The sequence below is a fragment of the Buteo buteo genome, chromosome 8, assembly GCF_964188355.1.
Source record: "Buteo buteo chromosome 8, bButBut1.hap1.1, whole genome shotgun sequence".
Taxonomy (NCBI): domain Eukaryota; kingdom Metazoa; phylum Chordata; class Aves; order Accipitriformes; family Accipitridae; genus Buteo; species Buteo buteo.
The window spans coordinates 7,907,458-7,926,981 of NC_134178.1; the positions used below are offsets into that span (position 1 = coordinate 7,907,458).

General features: G+C 38.7%; 1 protein-coding gene across 5 annotated transcripts in view; it reads left to right on the forward strand.

The window, feature by feature from the left end:
- PRRG1 (proline rich and Gla domain 1) overlaps positions 1–17,038 on the forward strand; it is a 34,575-nt gene extending 17,537 nt beyond the window's left edge. For 4 of the 5 annotated variants that reach the window (XM_075033538.1, XM_075033537.1, XM_075033540.1 and 1 more), the window contains 3 exons: positions 909–958; positions 5,157–5,317; positions 12,914–17,038. In XM_075033538.1, coding sequence (XP_074889639.1) covers positions 949–958; positions 5,157–5,317; positions 12,914–13,438 — 696 coding nt within the window. In that variant the 5' untranslated portion in view covers positions 909–948 and the 3' untranslated portion in view covers positions 13,439–17,038. The remainder of the gene's footprint in view (positions 1–908; positions 959–5,156; positions 5,318–12,913) is intronic. The other variant, XM_075033541.1, reaches the window with a different exon arrangement.
- Positions 17,039–19,524: the final 2,486 nt, after the last annotated feature.

Here is a 19,524-nt window from a genome sequence, read left to right on the forward strand (position 1 = left end):
GAACTAATGCTAACCTTTAGGAGTAGGTAATTTATTAGTAAAAAAACCTTTAACCTTGTGGTGTTCTACCAACTTGGTTAGACAGCTGCACCTTTCTCCTACTTTCCTGAAAGCTTTTATTTTCTTAACTTTTCCCATACTAACGACGACTCCAAGAAACTGAAAACAGTCCCTCAAACTACTCTTGCTGCCTTCAGATGCAGTTCTTCTTGGCTCTCTGCCTGGTGGGTGCAATGAGCTTCAGGCACTTTCTTGACTGAGAGCATCACTTGTCTGTTCTCTTTCCAAGATGAGGTATAAAGTACATGTAAGTTCTTGTAGGGCAGGTTGGGATCCTCACATGTATTGCAAGTTCCTTTGCCAAATCACAGGTCTTGTTCTGCCCTTGAACTTTATGCAGCCATTCTGTTTTAATCAGTAGCAGACTCTGAATGAATTTGCATGTGTTCATTCTGATTTCACAAAATCTGATCCATAGACTAAAGATAATGAGTTGACTTGATGATCTTTGCAGAGTGAATTTAAGTCTTAGATAAGGTATAAGTAATTACAGTGGAGAATGCAATACCTTTCAAGTTCAGTTAGGTAAAACAGAGGTTGCAGATGTGTTTAAAATGATACACACCTTCTATTTCATATTAGCATTTTTGCATATTCTAAATATGGAAAGCTTTGAAAGAGATTAAAGCATTCACCATTTCACAAGGGTTATCTTTTTTTGGACAGTATTCCTATACTACTGAAATTAGTCTGCATGTGGTAGCCGTACAGCTCAAAAGAGGGATTAATCTTGGTCATGGGGTTTCCAACACTGATATATTTGTAACCCTACTTGGGAATCAAGAGAAACTTTTCCAAGTTCATGGTAATTCACAAACTCAACCAGATGTTTCCTCTTTTGTTTACAGACTTGGAATTTGCAAGTTCCCTGCCTTGACAGTAATCATCATGGATAGTGGTAAGTTTGTTAACTTAGTGATGAGTGTGCATTCTTTATTATCCGCTATCAAGTGGGCATTAACACACCCCAAAACTGTCCTTTGCTCAAAATCCCAGTCAATTTGCGCAAAAAATGTCCTCTGCTATTGAACTGGGTTTGGTGTTACATACGGTGCAGATCTTTGCCCACACTAAACTGAACTGGAATCATACTACTGTTCTGACAGAGGTATTATATGCAGAGTATAATAATCATCACAGACTCATTTGTGGACCTTTGAAAGCTGGCTGCAGATTGAAGACCACAGAGCTGAATTTCCAGCCTTGAGTACTTTAGTTTCAACTGTTTTTACGCTTGTCCCAGTAACTCCAGATTCTCAGAGCAGAAGTCACTTTTTAAGCTTCCTAAGTAAATGCTCAAAATTCTTTTTCTCCCTTCTGTGCTGTGCAAACCAAATAGTTTTATTAAGATCACCTACAGAAGGATTCAAATTTATCAGTAGCTGCAGCTTCGAATTTAAAATTGTTCATTTCTAGTATTTAGTGGTGGTTTTAATCTGCTTGGGTGTTGGTAAGGAGTCAGAAAAAGGAAGCCTCAATAATGGTCTCAATAGAGCTGGTTTTGGTGTCCAGAATGCCCTGGGCTTTGCTTTGGCAACACTTCTGTGTCTCAGTACTTCTCCCATGCTGCTGCTGCTCCCTGCTCCTTCTATCGCTAAAGACCTGAAGCCTATTTTCTTTGCCTGTGACAGTTTCAGCTGGCAGGCTGAGATGTATATATCCTCTTGTGTCCTTGCCTGTCTCTGATTCTGATTAAATTTCGCCTTGCTAGAGTATCTATTCACTATTATGATCGCACCCAGGTTTTCCGGAGAACATATAATACATTGATCTGACTGTATTACTCTCTTCAATAATAAATGAAACTAAGACTTTGGAGTGATTTTCTTTGTAGCTTTCTGATGCATAAAGACTTGCTAAAAGCCAAGTATTACAGCTACACACAGAGCACAAGCATGTCTGAAGAAATAAACATGTATTCAAATGCGTTAAATTTGATAGTTTTATATCTTCATCTATATTCTAGAAAAATTGTGAGAGGAAGAGACTTCAGATATTTGTTTCTGTGTCTATGTTACATAATGCCAAAGTCATCGTTTTGATTTTTCCTTTATCTTGTATTTGCTAGTTAATCTTCTAAACAAAGTGAAAAAGTAAGTTTTATCTTGCTTCATTATTCTTGCCACATGCAGTTCCTCCCTGATTATCTTCAGCTCCATAGTAACAGCTGTAGTGAATTCAGCCACACTGTAGCTTGGCTAGGTGGTCATCCAACACAAAGCAGGTTTTTTTACACCTATGCAATTAAATGTCTACATGGTGATGGTCCTGGAATACTAAGCAGAGTGGTTTCTGCAATACAGTTCCATTATCTCTTTTTACAGGATTCATCAGGCAATGACTGATTCTCATTAAAACACTGTATTTCAGTCAGTATCTCCATCAAGATTGCTTGGATCAGTGTATGTTTTTATGTTTCCTTGGTACATTTGTATTGACTTCTCAATAGGATTTAAAGTCACTAGGAGTGTGCAGAGCTCTAAAAATGTCAAATCAAAGCAAAAAAATTAATATACTTCATTTTTTCCAGCCTTGCAGTGTCAAAAGCTATTCCTGGTCTGGATTAACATAGATCATTATTTATCAGATAGATTCAGAATTAATATGGGGTGTGGTTTATTTTCCTCAGAGGGCTTTTTTGCCTGTGATGTATGCATTTTCTATACTGTATTGTGAGAGAAGAGAGAGACTTTCTGAATACAAATTGCTAAATAAAGAGTTGGGTTTTTTAGATAGTCATATATTGGCCACTCTTGAATATTGAATTATTTTAATGTTTTGCTGTTCTTCATCAATGCATTTTGAAGCAGATATGTATGCTTAGCTCTTTTTGGAAAACTAACCTATTACCTAGAAACTCATCCCAATGTGTATCAAATGCAATATTTTATAACATGCCAGCTTTTAAACCTTTTTTGTCAGTTTGCTGCTTTGGTAAATTGGAAAGTGCATGCAGAAACAAAGATTTGTATACTGTTTCTGGGAGCCAGAACCTTTAAATCAGGGTATTTTCAGCTACCTGCGTTTTCCTCTGTATTTCTTTTCCCTCTGCATCCAGTACAAAGCTGTCGTAGTTTCTCTTATTGCTCTTTTCAGGGATGGATTCCAGCTGTGAAATGAAATTCCGTAGGTTTTATCTGCTGAAGGAAGGGAAACTTGATTTATAGTGCGTTATCTACTCTTTGGTGACTCTACATATGGGGACTCTTAAGAGAGTCTGGGCTGTAGGTTGTTCTGCTTCAGGAATGCCCACAGGAGGAGTTGGTGAGAAGCAGGTAGAGCACTGGCAGTCGATCCCCATGCGTGGCTGCATGCTGGCTTCCTGATGTGGACAAGTCCTTCAGCTCATTATGTTTAGGTGATCACTGGGGCATGTTGAAAGGAACCAAGTTCTTCACGCCTAGAGGGGAGTTGGGAGAATTGTGTGGGAAATGGAAAGAAGCCATCTGTTTTTTTTTTTCTTTCCTTTTTGAAGAGATTTTTGAATATTAATGTCTATGTTATTTAGTCAGTGAACTTACACAATAGGAGATGCCCATGTGCTCACCTGTGGTGCTGTAGAAAACCAAAATTGCGATAGGTACAGTTGCAGAGTTGTATGCACTGAACCTCTGGCAACACCATGAATAGTGTAATTAGTGTGGTACATGTACATACCACATGTATTCAACTGAAAGTATAGGCGTGACTGGTGTTTTGGAGCTTAATCTTCGAATCTTCATTTAATCCTTTGCAAAAGGAAGATGACTGTCTAACAATTTAGACCAAAGAATACCACAGAGACTAAACAAAATGAAATTAATGTAGATCAGCCTAATTATGGTAGTAGCCTCATTGCTGAAGAATGCCACCACATCTATCTAAAGCAAAAGCATAGTGATCATCTTTGTAGACTTGCTGCCGTCCTTTTTTAAAATTCAAAATCAGATGATTAAGGAAAAAAACCCAGCAAACTGATTCATATAAAATTATAGATAAATCATTGCTTAAATCAGTCAGTCTCTGTCCTTCAGCAGACAATGACAGTTTGTCTTCATAGCATATCGGCACTCACAGACTAGCTGTAAATGAACCAATGCAGAAATGATTGCATAGGTCAGGAAAGTGGCATGAGTGCATTAGTATGCCAGTGCATTGAATAATTAGCCCCTCTTGCTGGCAGTGAGAGCCCAAGAACAGTGTTGCACTGACATGATGTTCTTGCTTTCTGACCTGAAATACTGTACGTATACCTCCTGGGTAATTAAGTCTGCTGGATTTTGGAGTGTTCCGGTTGCTGCATATTACTGTAAAAATCATTGCGTCAGGGAATTTGAGGGAAAGCTGGAACATCAGAAGAAAAGAGGTTGCTTCTAGCTCTTTTCATTGAACAGAAAAGTAAGGAAAGCAAATAAAGAATACGTGTGTCAGAACATTGGTTGCCTTTTGGGCTTGTTTTGTTTGATTCATCAAATAAGGCAAGGTTCTGTTTATGATTTAAGAAAGTAGAAAGAGGCTACTTCCCCCCCACACCCCCAAAAGTGTCAGTATTTCATGGCTGAGATTTCTTGAGTGAAGGGAGCAAGTCTGCTTCAAAGTTGCTTAAGAAAACTTATAGACTTAAACTTTGATAAATCCAGCTGTTCTGGTGTGTGTGACTCTGGGTAATATTCATAAATATTTATATCAAAAACTTCAGAGCATTCTGGCTGTGATGCCCTCAGGCAGTTGCAAATATCTTTTTGGATGTTCACAAGCAGGATTTGTTTGTTCTGTGTCATCTTAGTTTAAGAAGTCGCTTGAGCTGAGCATGTGCCTGTCTCTTCTGAGCACTCTTCTTAGGCACTGGTTTCAATCTTGTTTAAGCGTACTTGACTGTGATGCTGAATTGAGGTCCATTGCATTTATGAAGTTATAGCAATAACTACTGAAATTGTAGGCCCAACTACTTACAATAGTGAACAAAACTAGGAGAGGCCTTTTATCATATTAAATAAAGGGGAAGACTTTGAAAAAGCTCTTTATTTCTTAAAAGCGCATTTTCTTTGAGTGATTTTGGCGTGAGGTTTTGGATATCTATTTTAGAAGTGACCTTTGTTGTCTCTCCTCTTATTCAGTGTTCTTAACAGGGGACAAAGCCAACTCTGTGTTAAAAAGATACCCGAGAGCCAACACATTTCTGGAAGAATTAAAGCAAGGTGACATAGAACATGAATGCAAAGAAGAAATCTGTAGCTATGAAGAAGCAAGAGAAGCATTTGAAAATGAGGAAAAAACGGTATGTTTTGGTGTGTATTTAAAGATGAGTGGGGTGTACTGATACTAAATTTTGGGGTGTGCTGAATGCTTGTGTGTTTTCCAGCATTACTTTAGATTAGTTTTTCTTTTTGACCTGTTTATTTAAGCAAATAAGGTGTACAGTGGAGATGGATAGACTGCACAGCAATAACTTCTGAATCCTTCGTCCCACTTAAACTGAATTTGAAAGGGGTGGAAGTCTCAAAGGTAATTATGCTCATAAGTATTGTGAAAACGGACAACTGGGAAGAACAGGAACATGAATTAATACCTCCACTTGAGAAAAGGTGGGCAAAACTGTCATCTGTTTGGCAGCACTATTTACCCAAATAGCCTAGGTACTGGTTCTCCTGTCATCACACACCAGTCTGACCTGGATATCATAAATGCAGTTGTCTTGGAAGAATTTATGGGATTGGGACTGTTATGGGGAATATATAGAAGCAAAGGGCACAAGTCTTCACTTATCTCACTCCTTCTGAAATAACTTGTTTATTTAATATGTTCACATAAAATGAGTGAGCAACTCAAAAAGCTTTCCACTTAAAATACACCTTTGAATCCTGGGTGCTGGTGTAGCTGGCCAAAGTGTTCAGTGCCCAGACTATTAATAGTCTAAAAATAAGGAAAGACTAGTGGCCTTCTTCAGGCTAAAATCTGCAAGCCCTCGTGATCTAAAGCATGGAAAGCACAATAATCTCAGTGCTACCATGTGTTATGCAAGGGCAGTGATACATTAACTTGATGGGAATGAAGCAGATACGGCCCATACAGAGTTGTTGCATAATTCTGTTGGCTTCTCTAATTAAAAGAAGCTTGTGGGCTAATGGCTCTGCAAGCAATAGCTGCACATCATACCCAACATATCTTATATTGCTTCCCAACAAATAAAAACAGCACACAGGTTTTTCTTGGTGGCATCTGACCTATTTAATGCAATACAACCAAGAATTTTTTTTTTTTTTTTAATTCAAGACAGACATGGCTGAAATTAGGGCTGAATTTGAGGATGAATCTAAAGGAAAAACAGGTACTAGAAAATGTGAGTCAGAAAACCTATCTTCAGAAAAACCTTCTATCCCTCCTGTGTTTTTGCATAGGCAGGTTGTACTTGCAAGGCCAGTGGGTTAATGGGTGAAGTGGCACAGGGGGCATTTCAGATTTCTTCCAGAATTTACATGTGATGCATTCCACCCTTCAGTGGCTGAGCTCCACATCAAAAAATAGCGATGTGTAAAAGCGTGCTGAACGTTTTAAGTTCTTGGCATCTTGTTGGAGGTCATACCTGGGGAGATGGATAAAGCTGGAATGAGAACTTTCTGATTTATTAAAATGAAGTAGTAGAACATGCGGTATCTCTTCAAAGCTTCTTCTTTCTGAAGGTTTAAAATGCATGCACACACATGTTTTTTACCTCCCAAACTTGGCTTGGTGTGGCCATTCCTAATGATAGCTCATTGTGTAGTTAAGAATAGTGTGTACAATGACACAACTTGTGTAAAATTCTAACACAGTATCACTTTTGCTTAAGTAGCACAAGAAGTTCAAGTCACGAGACAAAGTGTAGCCAAAACATGTTGCTTTTCACTTCCAGCTTCTTTTGCCCCATTTAGGAACATTTTGTTTTGGTAGATAGCATTTCCCTTGCAGAGCTATTTGGGAAATAATAAAATAGAAATAGTTATATTTCCACCCTTGCCACAACCTTTGTGTGATAGTGGAGAAGGAGGTCCCAATAAGGTCCTGGCCTTTTATCCATTTCTGCTACTCTGTCCTTTTTGCCTAGCTGTTTTATTCTGTTGTTGGTAGCTTGTTAATGGGCCAGGCTCTACTAATGTGCAGTCGTGCCTGACCAGCCTCATTTACTTAGGCTTTATTTAGTCCATTGTCCCCCAGCAGTATTCATCCTTACAACCACTTAGTAAGACTTAACTTCTGTGTCCCAGGGGAAGGAAACGGATGCAGTACGCTAGGATCATGATACAGTATGTTTAGAGTAAACAAAGATGCAATGATATCATAGTATAAATAGACTGGATTTGAATTGGGTCTGTAGCTTATTTATCTCATGGTAGCTTTGTTTTGTGTAATCTCTCTCTTTGTATTTTTTATCTTGTCCACTTGGTTCTTTGTTTTTCTGCAGTCTTCCGGGGAGGTATGCAACACCCAGATTTGTAATATTAAAATAATATCAAGCAGTTCCCTCAAGTTATTTTTGATGCATGAGTTTTTCTTGGAAGTTAGCATTGTGTATGTTAAGTGTACATGCATAGCTGTCATGGAAATACTGAATGCCTTTAATATGGTGTGAGCTTGGGGATTTTGATAGGTTCAGAATTATTATTTAAAAAAATAAAGTTAATTACTAACATAATAGTATTATCTTTATAAGGCTAGAGCCAGCAGGGAAGAATTTGCAGGACTTTGTGGATAAAGTAGAATATGAAATTCAGCGTTGACAAATGTAATGCGTGCGGGGGAAAAGGGAACATTCATTATATATATATGATGGGCTCTGAACTGAACTCGGGAACAAGATCTGAATTTGTATCTATGAAGACTTGAATTTAATGCTCAGCAGTCAAAAGCAAAAACCTGAGTGCTAAGAATCCAAAGAAAGGAATAGGGATCAAAGTGGAAAAAATAATTATGTCATTGCGCACCCGCATCTTGAATGTGTTGTGTACAGATCTGATCTCCCTATCTCCTAAAAGGCAAATTAGTAGCTGAGGAAAGACCAGAGAACCAACAAAGTGTGGCAGTTGACCAAAGATATGAAAAGACTTCTGTAACAATAGATCGGAAGAGTTAAATCAGGGAATATGTGATGATGTCTGTGAGGAGCATGAACATTGAACTGAGGTCAGTCACTTGCCATCCTTCTGACAGACAGGGGAGCTGAGAGGACCTCAAAGGAAACGAGAAGGTAGAGGTTCAAAGCAAATAGAATTATCTCTTCTCACCACAGATAATAGAACTGTGGACTGCCTTGCCGCAGGATGTCTCGGATCTTAAAACCTCGTATAGGTTCAGAGAACAACAATATAAATGAATGGAAGAGAAATCAATCTGGAACTACTGGATAAAAGGGGTCAGCTTTGGCTAACAGAAGTCTTGAAGTACAAATACGTGGAAGCTGGGAGAGTATCGCTGCCTGCTTGTGTTTGAACTCTGCTTTTGGCAGTCTCTTAATGATTGTTGTCAGAGAGAAGGTAACAGATTAGGTGAACCCTAGGTCTGATCTAGTAAAGCTGTTTATTTGTAGTACCTGTAGCCCGCAGGCAGCACTGTATGTGGTCACTGGTCAGTTGTCAAAGGTTGTTGGGAGACTCAAAGATTTGTTTAAAGGTTACTGTGCGAAGTGTGATTTAAGCACTGATATTAATTTTATTTCCATTAATTCATTTTTTTTAATTATACTGCATGAAGATTTTAAAAGCTAGAAGTCACAGATTGCAAGATTCTCTATATAGCTCTAATCTAGCAAAACAAACAAACAAACTACTAAAAAGCTTAGCAAGCAACTCAAAACTTGTCAGCACGAGATCTAAAATGGTGTGATCAAGTAAGACTTCTAGCATCAGTCTATTTCTAATTATGGATGCTGGATAAATACCCAGAAGAGAAGAGGTGAATCTTTTCCTGCCAACTGAAATTGAGGGCACACCAGAAGAAAACGGTGTAGTAGGTACACTCACTTCCCATTATTGCTTTGTTTGCATCCTCTGGCTACTGAATATCAAGCAGTCTTCTGAGTGGTATATTATTAGTCCACCTTTAAAACAAGTCAGACAATTGACCAAGAATTATTTGAGGCTGACGATGCTGCCAAATGTAGTAAAGGCCTCAGCTGAAATTCTCAGCAGGGTGCGAGTCTCTTAACTTTCATGTGGATTCCTTATTTGATGCAGCGTTCAGATCCAGTTGACTGATGCTGACTGTTCTGAGAAGTATTAGAAATAAAAAGGAAACAAAATTCTGGCAAATTGGCCATAACTGTCTTTGTGGGGGATGCCCTTGAGAATTCCTTTTGATTATTTCATACTGGATTTGCCAAAGCAGTTAGGGACATTCAGAAAAGTAGTTCTTAGCAGGAATATACATTAGATGTTTTCTAAGTCTTTTCCACTGCAGTTATCTGATTCTGTGGCTTGCTTAACTTAGTTTTTCAGCCTTTTAAGGCATGTACGCCTGGTATTCCCAGCCGTACAGCACTCAGGGATAAATTATTACTGGAGTGTCCTTGTCATAAATCACGAGTTAGTAATTTTGTTAAGTAGAAAGAAAGTCCTTTTTGTTGTTGGTTTAAGAGACCAGCAGCTGCGGAAGGGATGTTTGTGGTGTTAGTTTTCCAACTTTTGAATTACTCTTTAACTTTCTCTCTGAGTTCTACAGCTGTTTCCTAGGTTTTCAGTATTTTCCGCTTCTTGGTTTTTTTTTTTTATAGCACTTTGTACAAATCCTCACACTGTGCAAATTCATCCAAGTTCTCTGTGGTTTTGTTGGGCATGATTTGACTTTGACCAGGTGGCTTGTCCTCCTCCTGTGCCTTCACTTTACAGTGCAGTGTAGCTGTGGGATGACAGAGCAGAGGGGGAGCTGCTTGGCAGCTGTGCAACTTGAACCTGAAGTATTAGTTTCCTGCAGTTCCTGTCAGTTCCATCAGTCTGAAACTAACAGTCTTTGTGCTTCTCTTTGAGATTTGGCTTGCAAAAATACAAGCTGGAAACCTGAGGTCTAGTACTAGTATGTTTTTCTTTGGTGGATTTTTGTGGGGTTGGGGGTTTTTTCCCAAAGAGGAAAATTTAAAGAAAGATTATTTTTTTTAAATGACGAAACAAGTGTTTCTTTCTTAGTATTTTTTTACCTGTGTGCAGAACTTTATTCTTCTGTCTCTGTAAGATAACCTTAGATCTGAAGCACTGTAATTTTTGACATGGGTGTGTGTGTCTAACTGTCTTGGAATTTATTTCCTTTGTCTAGCATGTAAATGAAAGTGGACATTAAACTACTTTCATACTTAAGGCAGTTTAAACTCTTAAGCTCTTTATGCACCTGTACGGTCACACCATCAACTTGAACATCCCCCACAGCCACACACCCTATTCTGAACTAATTGCCTGCCACTCTGGGAAAACAGCTTTTCTGCTGCTTTGCCATGTTGCAGAGTGACGAGGACAGATGCTGGTATTTCAGCTTTCTGAAGAAGGTACAGAGACCTTTTCTCCAGCAGATAGAGCTGAGCTAGAAGTAACATGGAAACAGTACTAAAATACCAGTCACAACTTACTACCCTTCCATTGGAGAAGGTGCATTTCCTCTGCCGTCTGCAACACAAAATATATTACTAGGGGAAAAGTGTGATTTCTTCTTTTCATCAAATCTACCTTTCTCCTCCACAGAGTCTTTAAAACGATACATCCTTGCGCAGTATATTTGATGACTTTCAGTAAATCTTTGCAACTTTGGCCTCAAAAACAAACACTGCACCATTTTATTCCTTTGCTGCTGTTGAGGCCACAGAACAGTGAAGTGGGAAGTTTGGTTCCAGTACAGACAGTAGCATTTAATAATTCTAATGAATCCTTACCAGCTTTTTTAGTTGACAATATATTTATTCCACTAAAGAATCTAGTTACTTGTATTCAAACCAGATGGAAAGGTAATAGGTAACAGATCTTCTTAATTGCCTGGTGATCTGGTGGGGAGAGGTGAGATTTTTGGTTTTGTCGGTTTTGGGGTTTGTTGGGTTTTATCATGCAGAGATCCCAAAAGTCCTCAGCTGTGCAGCTAATGCCAGCTTTTAAATGTTAGTTTCCCCCCTCAATTATGTTTTTCTGAAGTCAGCACAGTTGATCTGGAGTTCACTGTGGAACAATGCATCAAGGAAGGCTTTTGCAGAGACTTGCTTGCTTTGAAGCCAATGCTACCTGACTTAGATGATTTGTACCTGGGTTCACATCAAAGAGCAGCACTGTGATGACCTGCTTGTGATGTCAAGCCTTGGAATTTAGGAAAAATGCCTGATCCTGAGTTGCTGTAGGAATTAAGACTTTTTTTTTGGGGGGGGGGGGGGAGACGACTGAGTATAGGGCTAAGAACAACTGAATTTATTTTTTTAAAAAAGAAAATCTACAGGATAGCCAGTTGTTTCATGCACATGGCATTGCTCTTAACCTTAGTAAATTCTGATCCAGAAGCATTGCGAGCATGTGTTTTGCCCATGGTGTCCTGGTCCTGGCTTTGCACAGGGCAAACTTAGCCTCCACACTAGAGGGGCCATGCTGCTTCTGGACCCAAGCTGCCTCTGAGATAAGTTTGGTGGCATTATCTGTTTAATGCTGATCATGTGGCAGCAGTCCTGAACTAAAAAAATTGATGGATCTGATTTGTCTGTGCACAAAGTCAGTCAGTCTGCAGCCTGAGCATCTCATTTACTAATAACTGAGCAATGACATCCATTTTTCCTGGTGACTATTTTATAAATACTTGCATGTTAGATGTGTGCTATCATTTAAAATAAATGCTGGCATGAGTGTGAATGGGCCAGGTCTCTGCATTTTTAAAGAAAACTAAAGAGTTCAGAGTTTCTGGCATGGATTTGGTGGGATGGAGGTAATTATTTTTTCTTAAATTATACATGACTATAAACCCCAGTACAGTGGAAGTGTTTCTTAGTAGGAGAAACCTTATGCTACAGGTGAGGATGACTACTTCTTTGAGGCAGGGTGTGTTTTTCTTTGTACTGTTTTTTTCATAGCATTGACTGCAGAGAAAATTGGATGGCAACATGATCTTTGTGCTCTTGCGTGTGCATATTAATATAGCAAAGAGTACTTTCAATTACTGGTATCCCCCTTCATCTTTGTTTTCACTTGTTCATATTTTCACTTTTCACTTTGTTCCATTTATCTGTAGCTGTGCTGTCAAAAATTCTAGAATATAATAAGCTGTGTAATAGTCTCATAGTGCTGGAGCTATTTTTAACTATAAACAGAGGGTATGAATCAACTCAAAATAAGCTGACAACGATTGCTTTATGAGCCACATGGTGGGGGAAGTCTAAATTATGAAATGACAGTACAACATAGTTGTGCGTTGCCAAAATGGTCTGTCATTCCGAAACAGTATTTCCCTGTCAAATTGTATTAGTATATTCTTACAATTTTAAAACAGATGAACAAAACACTAACTTTTACCTTGAGTGGTGCTGAAAAATTTTGATCCACCAGAGGGTTGATGTGCATGCTGATTAGATTTTTTTATTATTATTATTACTACTACTACTATTTTTTACCTGGTCCTGTCTGTGCTGCTGTAAATATTAAGTGCAGACACAGGAATCTTAAAAGCAGTGAGGAGCTGATTTTAAAAAACAAAAACCCTTTTGTATCACTAATCACATCGGAAGAAAATTTGAAAGTTTATTGTGTGTGCTTATCCATACCAGTTCTTATTTTAATCATCAGTATTTGAAATGCCTTTTTTTCCTCATTCATTTAAAACAACTTGCTTACAGTGATTATTTTTTTTAACTGTCTTATAGTTTCTGACTTATCCTGTCTTGCTCTTCTAGAAGGAGTTCTGGAAAGTCTACAAAAATGGACTTCAGGGAGAAAGTAACACAGGACATACCTGGTATTCATTTTACCTTGCATTTCCATTAATCATTGGCCTTTTTGTTATCCTCATTGTCATTTTTGTCATATGGAGATGCCTGTTTAAAAAGAAAATGCGTAGACAGTCGGTGTACGTGCATAGGGGAGCCCACGAAGCAATGGGTGATGGTGCTGTGGCTGATGGCAGAGGTCCTCTTCCGCCGCCTCTCAGCATTGTTCATTCCCCACAGGAGGAAATGTATGAAGTCAGTGGGCTTTCTCCAGGAGGTCTGAGCTATATGGATGGACGGTCAGACTCAATATCCACAAGGCTCTCAAACTGTGATCCTCCTCCTTCATATGAGGAAGCCACTGGCGAAATCAGTGTGAGAAGCAGTGAAACTGAACAACATTTAGATCCACCCCCGCAATACGAAGACATTGTGAATTCCAGTTCAGCCAGTGCCATTGCACTATCTCCTGTTGTCACCGGTACTAAGTAAAGCAAGAAGAATGCTATGGACTTTTTAAAAATTACTAATCATTTTGTAGCACTTTATCTTGGCTTATTATGCATTTCTGTAATTTAATGGACTTGTACAATGAACTTCACTTTTGTTTTAGATTCACTTGTTCTTTGGATTTGGGATTTTTTCCCCTACAGCAGGTCTTAAGGAATCTGTATTGAGAGTGAGTGCAGGTACAAACGTGGTACTCTGTCATACTTCTCAAAAGTCCCTCTGCTTTGAGGGATGTCACTTGTTTTATTCAGAACGTTGTCCACATTCCCCACAAGATTTGTGGAATCCCCCTTCCCTTTCTTAGTGCAGACTGCCAGAATTGCCTGAAGTAGGGAATCCTTAAGCAACATTTTAGATAATTATTTACACTTAAAGGGGACTGATTTTGCAGTATTGCCTCTTGTCTTGTTGGTTCCTTTTTCTCACTTGGGTTTTTGTTACATGCTGCACCCTATCCTGGGCCCTTGGAAGGCTGAGAGCAGTATGCCTTTGTGTTCAAACCAGTATCTCGTTAAGAGTATGCTGGCATAATAGCAATAAATTCAGAGTCCTAGCAGAAGAGGTGTATTCTAAAGCTTTTGCTATTAGAACTCAAAATTCTGTAAATGTTTAGAAGCTAACAATTCAAGATACTAATTAGTGGATTTAATAGTGTACTTTTCTGTCTGTGTTCTGCCTTTCCTCTCTGTTTTCCTATCTGTTTGTACGTGTGTATTCTAGAGGTGAGAAGTGTGCGTATGTTAACTTTAGAACTTGAAAGTTCATGCAAAGGTAAATAATGAAATACTGTTATACTCAAGAGTGGATAAATTCCTGATCATAGTCTTCCTATCATAGTCTTCACTGGGACCAGGCTATTATCCATAAACACATAAACCCAAAGGTAGTAATTTCCTTTTTAAAAGGGGAAAAAAGGGAGAACATTCATGGTGTGTGACTTTCCCCCCCCCCCCAACTACGAAATAAAAACCCCTTCCTCAGATCCTGATATTCTTTTGCCTCTTGCATACGTACATGTACCGTGTGGGCACCTTGTATTGGTGGCTATGGGAATACTTTGCAGAGGATATAGATACCTTTTTTCAACAACAAATACATTTATTGCTTATCCATTCCAACAAGGTGCTTCTGTTGCAAAAGTTAACAGTATGTTATAAAGAAATAAAGCTACACATTTTTCATTTGTTTCTAAGATCAGTGTAGTGCTTTTATCCATGACATGAATTCTTAAGGCGCGCTCCGTTCTCAGTGTACACAAGCCTTTTTTTCACAGCTCTTGGGTTATGGGTGCTCATCAGAGTAAGAGCTGCTGGGAAGCATGTTAGTCCAGGCTGGCTCCAGAAGTTGTGTGGCCAGCCTGGCTCTGCTCGCTCCAGCTGTGAGCTGTGGAGCCCACCTGACGGAGGGCAGAACCGTGAGGACCTACCGTGTTGTATTTCTAAGAACACAACGCAGGCATAGCCCCAAGCATTAGTCCGGAGTGACTTTTAGAGGCTGAAGAGATGTAGGTTTCCGACAGGCTTGATGCAAGTTAGAATAGAGGTTTGTACAGAATTTCCACCACCTGGTTTAGACGCTGGTGGTAGTTAAGGTGGTGCAAGCTGTAGTGTGGCGATTTCTTTTTTTCCAGCTTGATTTAAAAGTTCATTGCTTGATTTAGCTTCTGAATATTCATTTCAGTTTTCTTTCTTCCCACATGTAGGTAGCATGGCATTAGCTTTAGTATTGTTTTGTGTTCCACTAATCAATTAGCACAGATTGAAATGTATTTAGCCCTGAAGGACTACTGTGTTATGCTGGCTTTCTTACAACAGAAACCCAAACTGCATCTTGTTCCAAAGACCCCAAATGAAATGCCAGTGCCATCCTTGCTGTTAATGTCTGAGATGCGTGCTGGTGTCTACTGTCTCATGGGGGCATGGCCCGTCTTTTCCCTAAGGAATTTTACAGAAAGCTGCTGAAAAGAAATGTATGGTCAAAGATGGGTGTGTATATGCAGACTTCTGTAAGAATTCGATATAATGTACTGACAAATGAAGTAAGGATTTTATGATTAATTTTGTGTTCTCATTTTTGACAGAGAGTAGGTTGCCTAAGTTGTCTACTGGGGATCTTCAGATGCTGAGGCAAGTTGTATTAAGAGTTAACAGATGAACTCCAGGTCAAACTGCTGTCAAAAAGATAACTCTTATTTATGTTTATTATAGAATACATATTGGGCAGATAAGTACAATATGTTTTGGACACTTGTAGTAAGAATTGCCTGGGTCTTGTTTTTGGACTGTCTGACCTTTTCTTTTGAAGTGGTTTTAGCTCTTGTGTGTCCTGAATTGCCACTTGTAGAAGTTAAAGCTCCTTTTATACTGAGCAACAGTTAATATACTGCTTTAGGCAGACGTTACCAAAACAAAGTGCCTCATCTCAACGTGCAGAAACCACCTCAAAAAGAGCTGGTGTTTCAATGTCCATGCCATATTGGCATCTCCTGTGCCTGCCAGCACAGCTAGTAGTTTTAGCAGTCTCTTTTTTTGTTTGGATATGACTTTCCTATGGGAAATGCATGGAGATCACCCATTTCACATTAGGTCATTCAGCAGCTGTCATCGTCCCTTGAACATAGTCTAGAGATAAGCTGGCTTTTGTTTTTTTCCTTATTACTCTGTATTCCACTACCACTTTTAACGGTTTTGTGTTTCTGGCTCCTAAGTTGATTATGTTGCTGTATCCTGTAGATACTTTTATGTGCAATGCAAAAATGATGCTTGTCTTCCCAAAAAAGCCACAACCAAATATCTAAAATGATCTATGAGTTGAATTTATTGGGCTATGCTTTTTCCATGTACATGAGCATGAAAGCCATTGCGGGCTATAAACTTATGTCTTGGTGCGAATAAATTTCATAATTAAAGAAAAGTTGCGTGGGACAGTTATCCAAATGTTGGGTTTTTTTCCTAAGACATGAACAGCTTTCTCCATGTTGGAATAATGTCAAATTGCGAATTATTTTGTTCTGTTTTGTGAAATGTGGGAAAATAGCTTAGTCTTGTGGCTGGCTTTTCTAATCTGATGGAAAAATAAAATTTCATTTGTACTGGGGTTTTATACAGCTTTTTTTTTTCCAGGTCACTTAGTTGTTTTACCTATCCTGTAATTGCATTGTCATGCAATAAATATTATAAATTTATAGTTGTACCTCTCTAATGGTTTTGCAAGTCTGAATGCAGTACTATCTTGACTGATGACATGAATAGTCAGGATACTGCCTTTCCCACGTCTGAATGTAACATTGAATTTCATCTTTTATTAGGACTGAGATGATTTATCTACTAAAACTATCTTAAATATAAGTGTCGCTGTTTTAAGAAATTATGGAACTTAATTATTTGCTTAGATGATATTTAGCCTTAGTGAAGGTTGTTCTGTCTTCACTGGATGTAAATAACCTCTGATTACAGTATTGCATATTTTAAAGGGGTTTGGTTTACATTAAATTATCCTATTTAAACATTTTTGCCTATGTTTATAGAAAATTTTTTGTAACATTTGTTTTTGGATGTGCTAAATAAAATTTTTTAAGATGCCTCTAATGTTTCAAAATATCAATTCTACACAACTACAGTGAGAATTAACTTTGTGTATTTAAGCAATGTTTTCATTTCCATTCTTGTATGTACTTAATCAGTTGCAGTGAATCAATTGTTTTGATACCTTAAAATATAAATATAATCTTGTTTGCAGGTAGACTTGATATGCTTTCAAAATTCAGGCTCAATTTTAATCAGATTTGTGAATTTGTTTATTTTCCATTTTAAAAAAAAAGTATTTATTATAGCCATAGCTAAATAACAGTCACAGGCAGAGGGAAAGCAGAAATTGATGGTTGGACTTGATGATCTTAGAGGTCTTTTCCGAACTTAATGATCCTGTTTCTCTTATTCTCTATTACAGCAAATTGAAACACTACACTCTAGCAAAAATGTTTAAGTCAGAGGACTTACTTTCAAAGTTGGCTTCAGGCATTTGAAAGACAGTGATTGCAAAATTTTGCATCAGCTCTGGGAATAATGTATTAATAGCGAACAAAAAACCCCAAACCCAGCCTTGCTTAATGATCCCTGCTGGAAACTAAAGATCTCCATTCCAGTCAAGACAACCTTTGTGTTATCTTGTCTCGCTCAGGTGCTGGTAAATAGGATAACATGTCCCTGGTATTTTTCACTAGCTTACTGAATGACTGGAGCCTGTTGGAGACGTTAGTGAAGCCTGATAGGAGGTGCGTATCTTAGAGTTTCATAAACACGAGTGCAGTTTTGTACTGATCATAACAAAAGTACAAAAAGAGTCACTTGAAGCAACAAAGTGTGTGTGACTTTCCAAGCCACTATGTGCATAGCGTAGCACCTTGCTCCCCTTGGTAAACTATTATTTGCGTAGCTCAGACCAACGCCGTCCAAACAGAACAGTCTGTGTTGGGTTAAGTGGCGTTCGCTGTGCACATACACGTTCAGTGTCCTGACCGTACATCCATCAGCAGTGGGTAACGTGTTTGCACATGATTCAATGCATGATTGCCTCTGCATGCCTGGCTTCTAGCTGTTGAAAGTGGTGGATATAATGTTAAACTGGTATCATGAATCTTGGTGTCTATAAAAATCAAATCATCGCGCCAGGTTGCTAGTGATTAACGTTCATTATTTATTGTTTCGTACGCCCTGAACGCTGTTCTCTGCCACTCTCAATCACACTGATAGGTTCCTTTTTATCTTCTGCATAATGCGAACTTTGTAAATATTTCTTAGTGCTACTTGCTGATTTTTAAGAAGAAGAAAAACCATGTTCAGCTGAAAGTAGTGAGGTGACATCTGTACTATTTCATTGCTTGCTGCACACGCATTTGATTGATTTGCTACAGAGTAATTGAACTTCGAGCTTTGCCAGAAAGTTGAACTACACTTTTCTTCTGCAGTGGGATCCCAGTAATTGTATTTTTCATTTGACAGTGAGTTATTGAATGCTAAGTAACAAGTCAGTGCAAGAAAGGCCTTGCCTGATATTCTCGACCGTCTATATTATGCAGCATTTGTTTACCATTTAGCACTCTGCAGCAATGTTTGCTGTAATATTAGGACCTGTGTTCTCTTTCCCTGTCCTGTCTCAGTGTGTGAGGCAGTAAAAACACCCTGACTGCTGTGCTGTTTTCCCCTGTCTTAGAAACAACAAAATCTAAGACTCAGAACCTTTCAGCATGACCTGCCGTTACCTTCTCCAATTGGAAGCTTTGTACGTACCTGTGTGGCTCCTGGGGTTAGCTGAGGAGCTTAAAGCAAGAAAGAAACAAGTACTCAGAAAATTTATTTCAATACTCCCAGCAATGAAATCTCTGCATAAGGAATAAGCTGTACCAGGCTGCCTCCCTGGCCTTTCCTGTGGTGTAGGATGTGTTTTCCCAAAGAACAGACCCTGGACGAACTCCACAGGTCAGAGGTTCCTGAGGTTATTGTCACCTGTGGCCTTTTAACTTCCAGTCTTAATGCAGCCACCACACATGGATCATTTCCAAGATTAAAAGCACTGCAGACAGCATTTCTTGCCAGGATTTTCTGTGAAAAGTGATACTGTCAAAGAATAGCAAGGACAGCGTGACTAGCTCAAAAATTTTCCCTGTCTGGTACCCCTAAACTGTCTTATCACAAGTCATTTATTTCCATTTACTATTAGAATTGCTGTTACTTTTTCTTTCTTTCATTTTTGTATTGTCTGCTTTTCTGTTTGTGGTTCTATTGTAACCATAATTTTTTCCTTACAGGTAGATGAAGATGAGATATCTGCCCTCTGAAAAAAAATCCCCATGCATAAGGGTTGGTCAGATTACATTTTTCACATGTACCTACCTAACCAGGTTTTAAATAAAACCACAGAGTTTCACGCTGGTGCCTGCTGCGTCTCCCACTAGTGGTACTTAGACCTCAGCATCCCCTTTTTGCATACAGTCTTATGGGCTTATGTTTCTGAACATTAAGTTGGTGTCTCTAAATGTACTTCTTCCATCCAACAGCCGCGTGAAATTG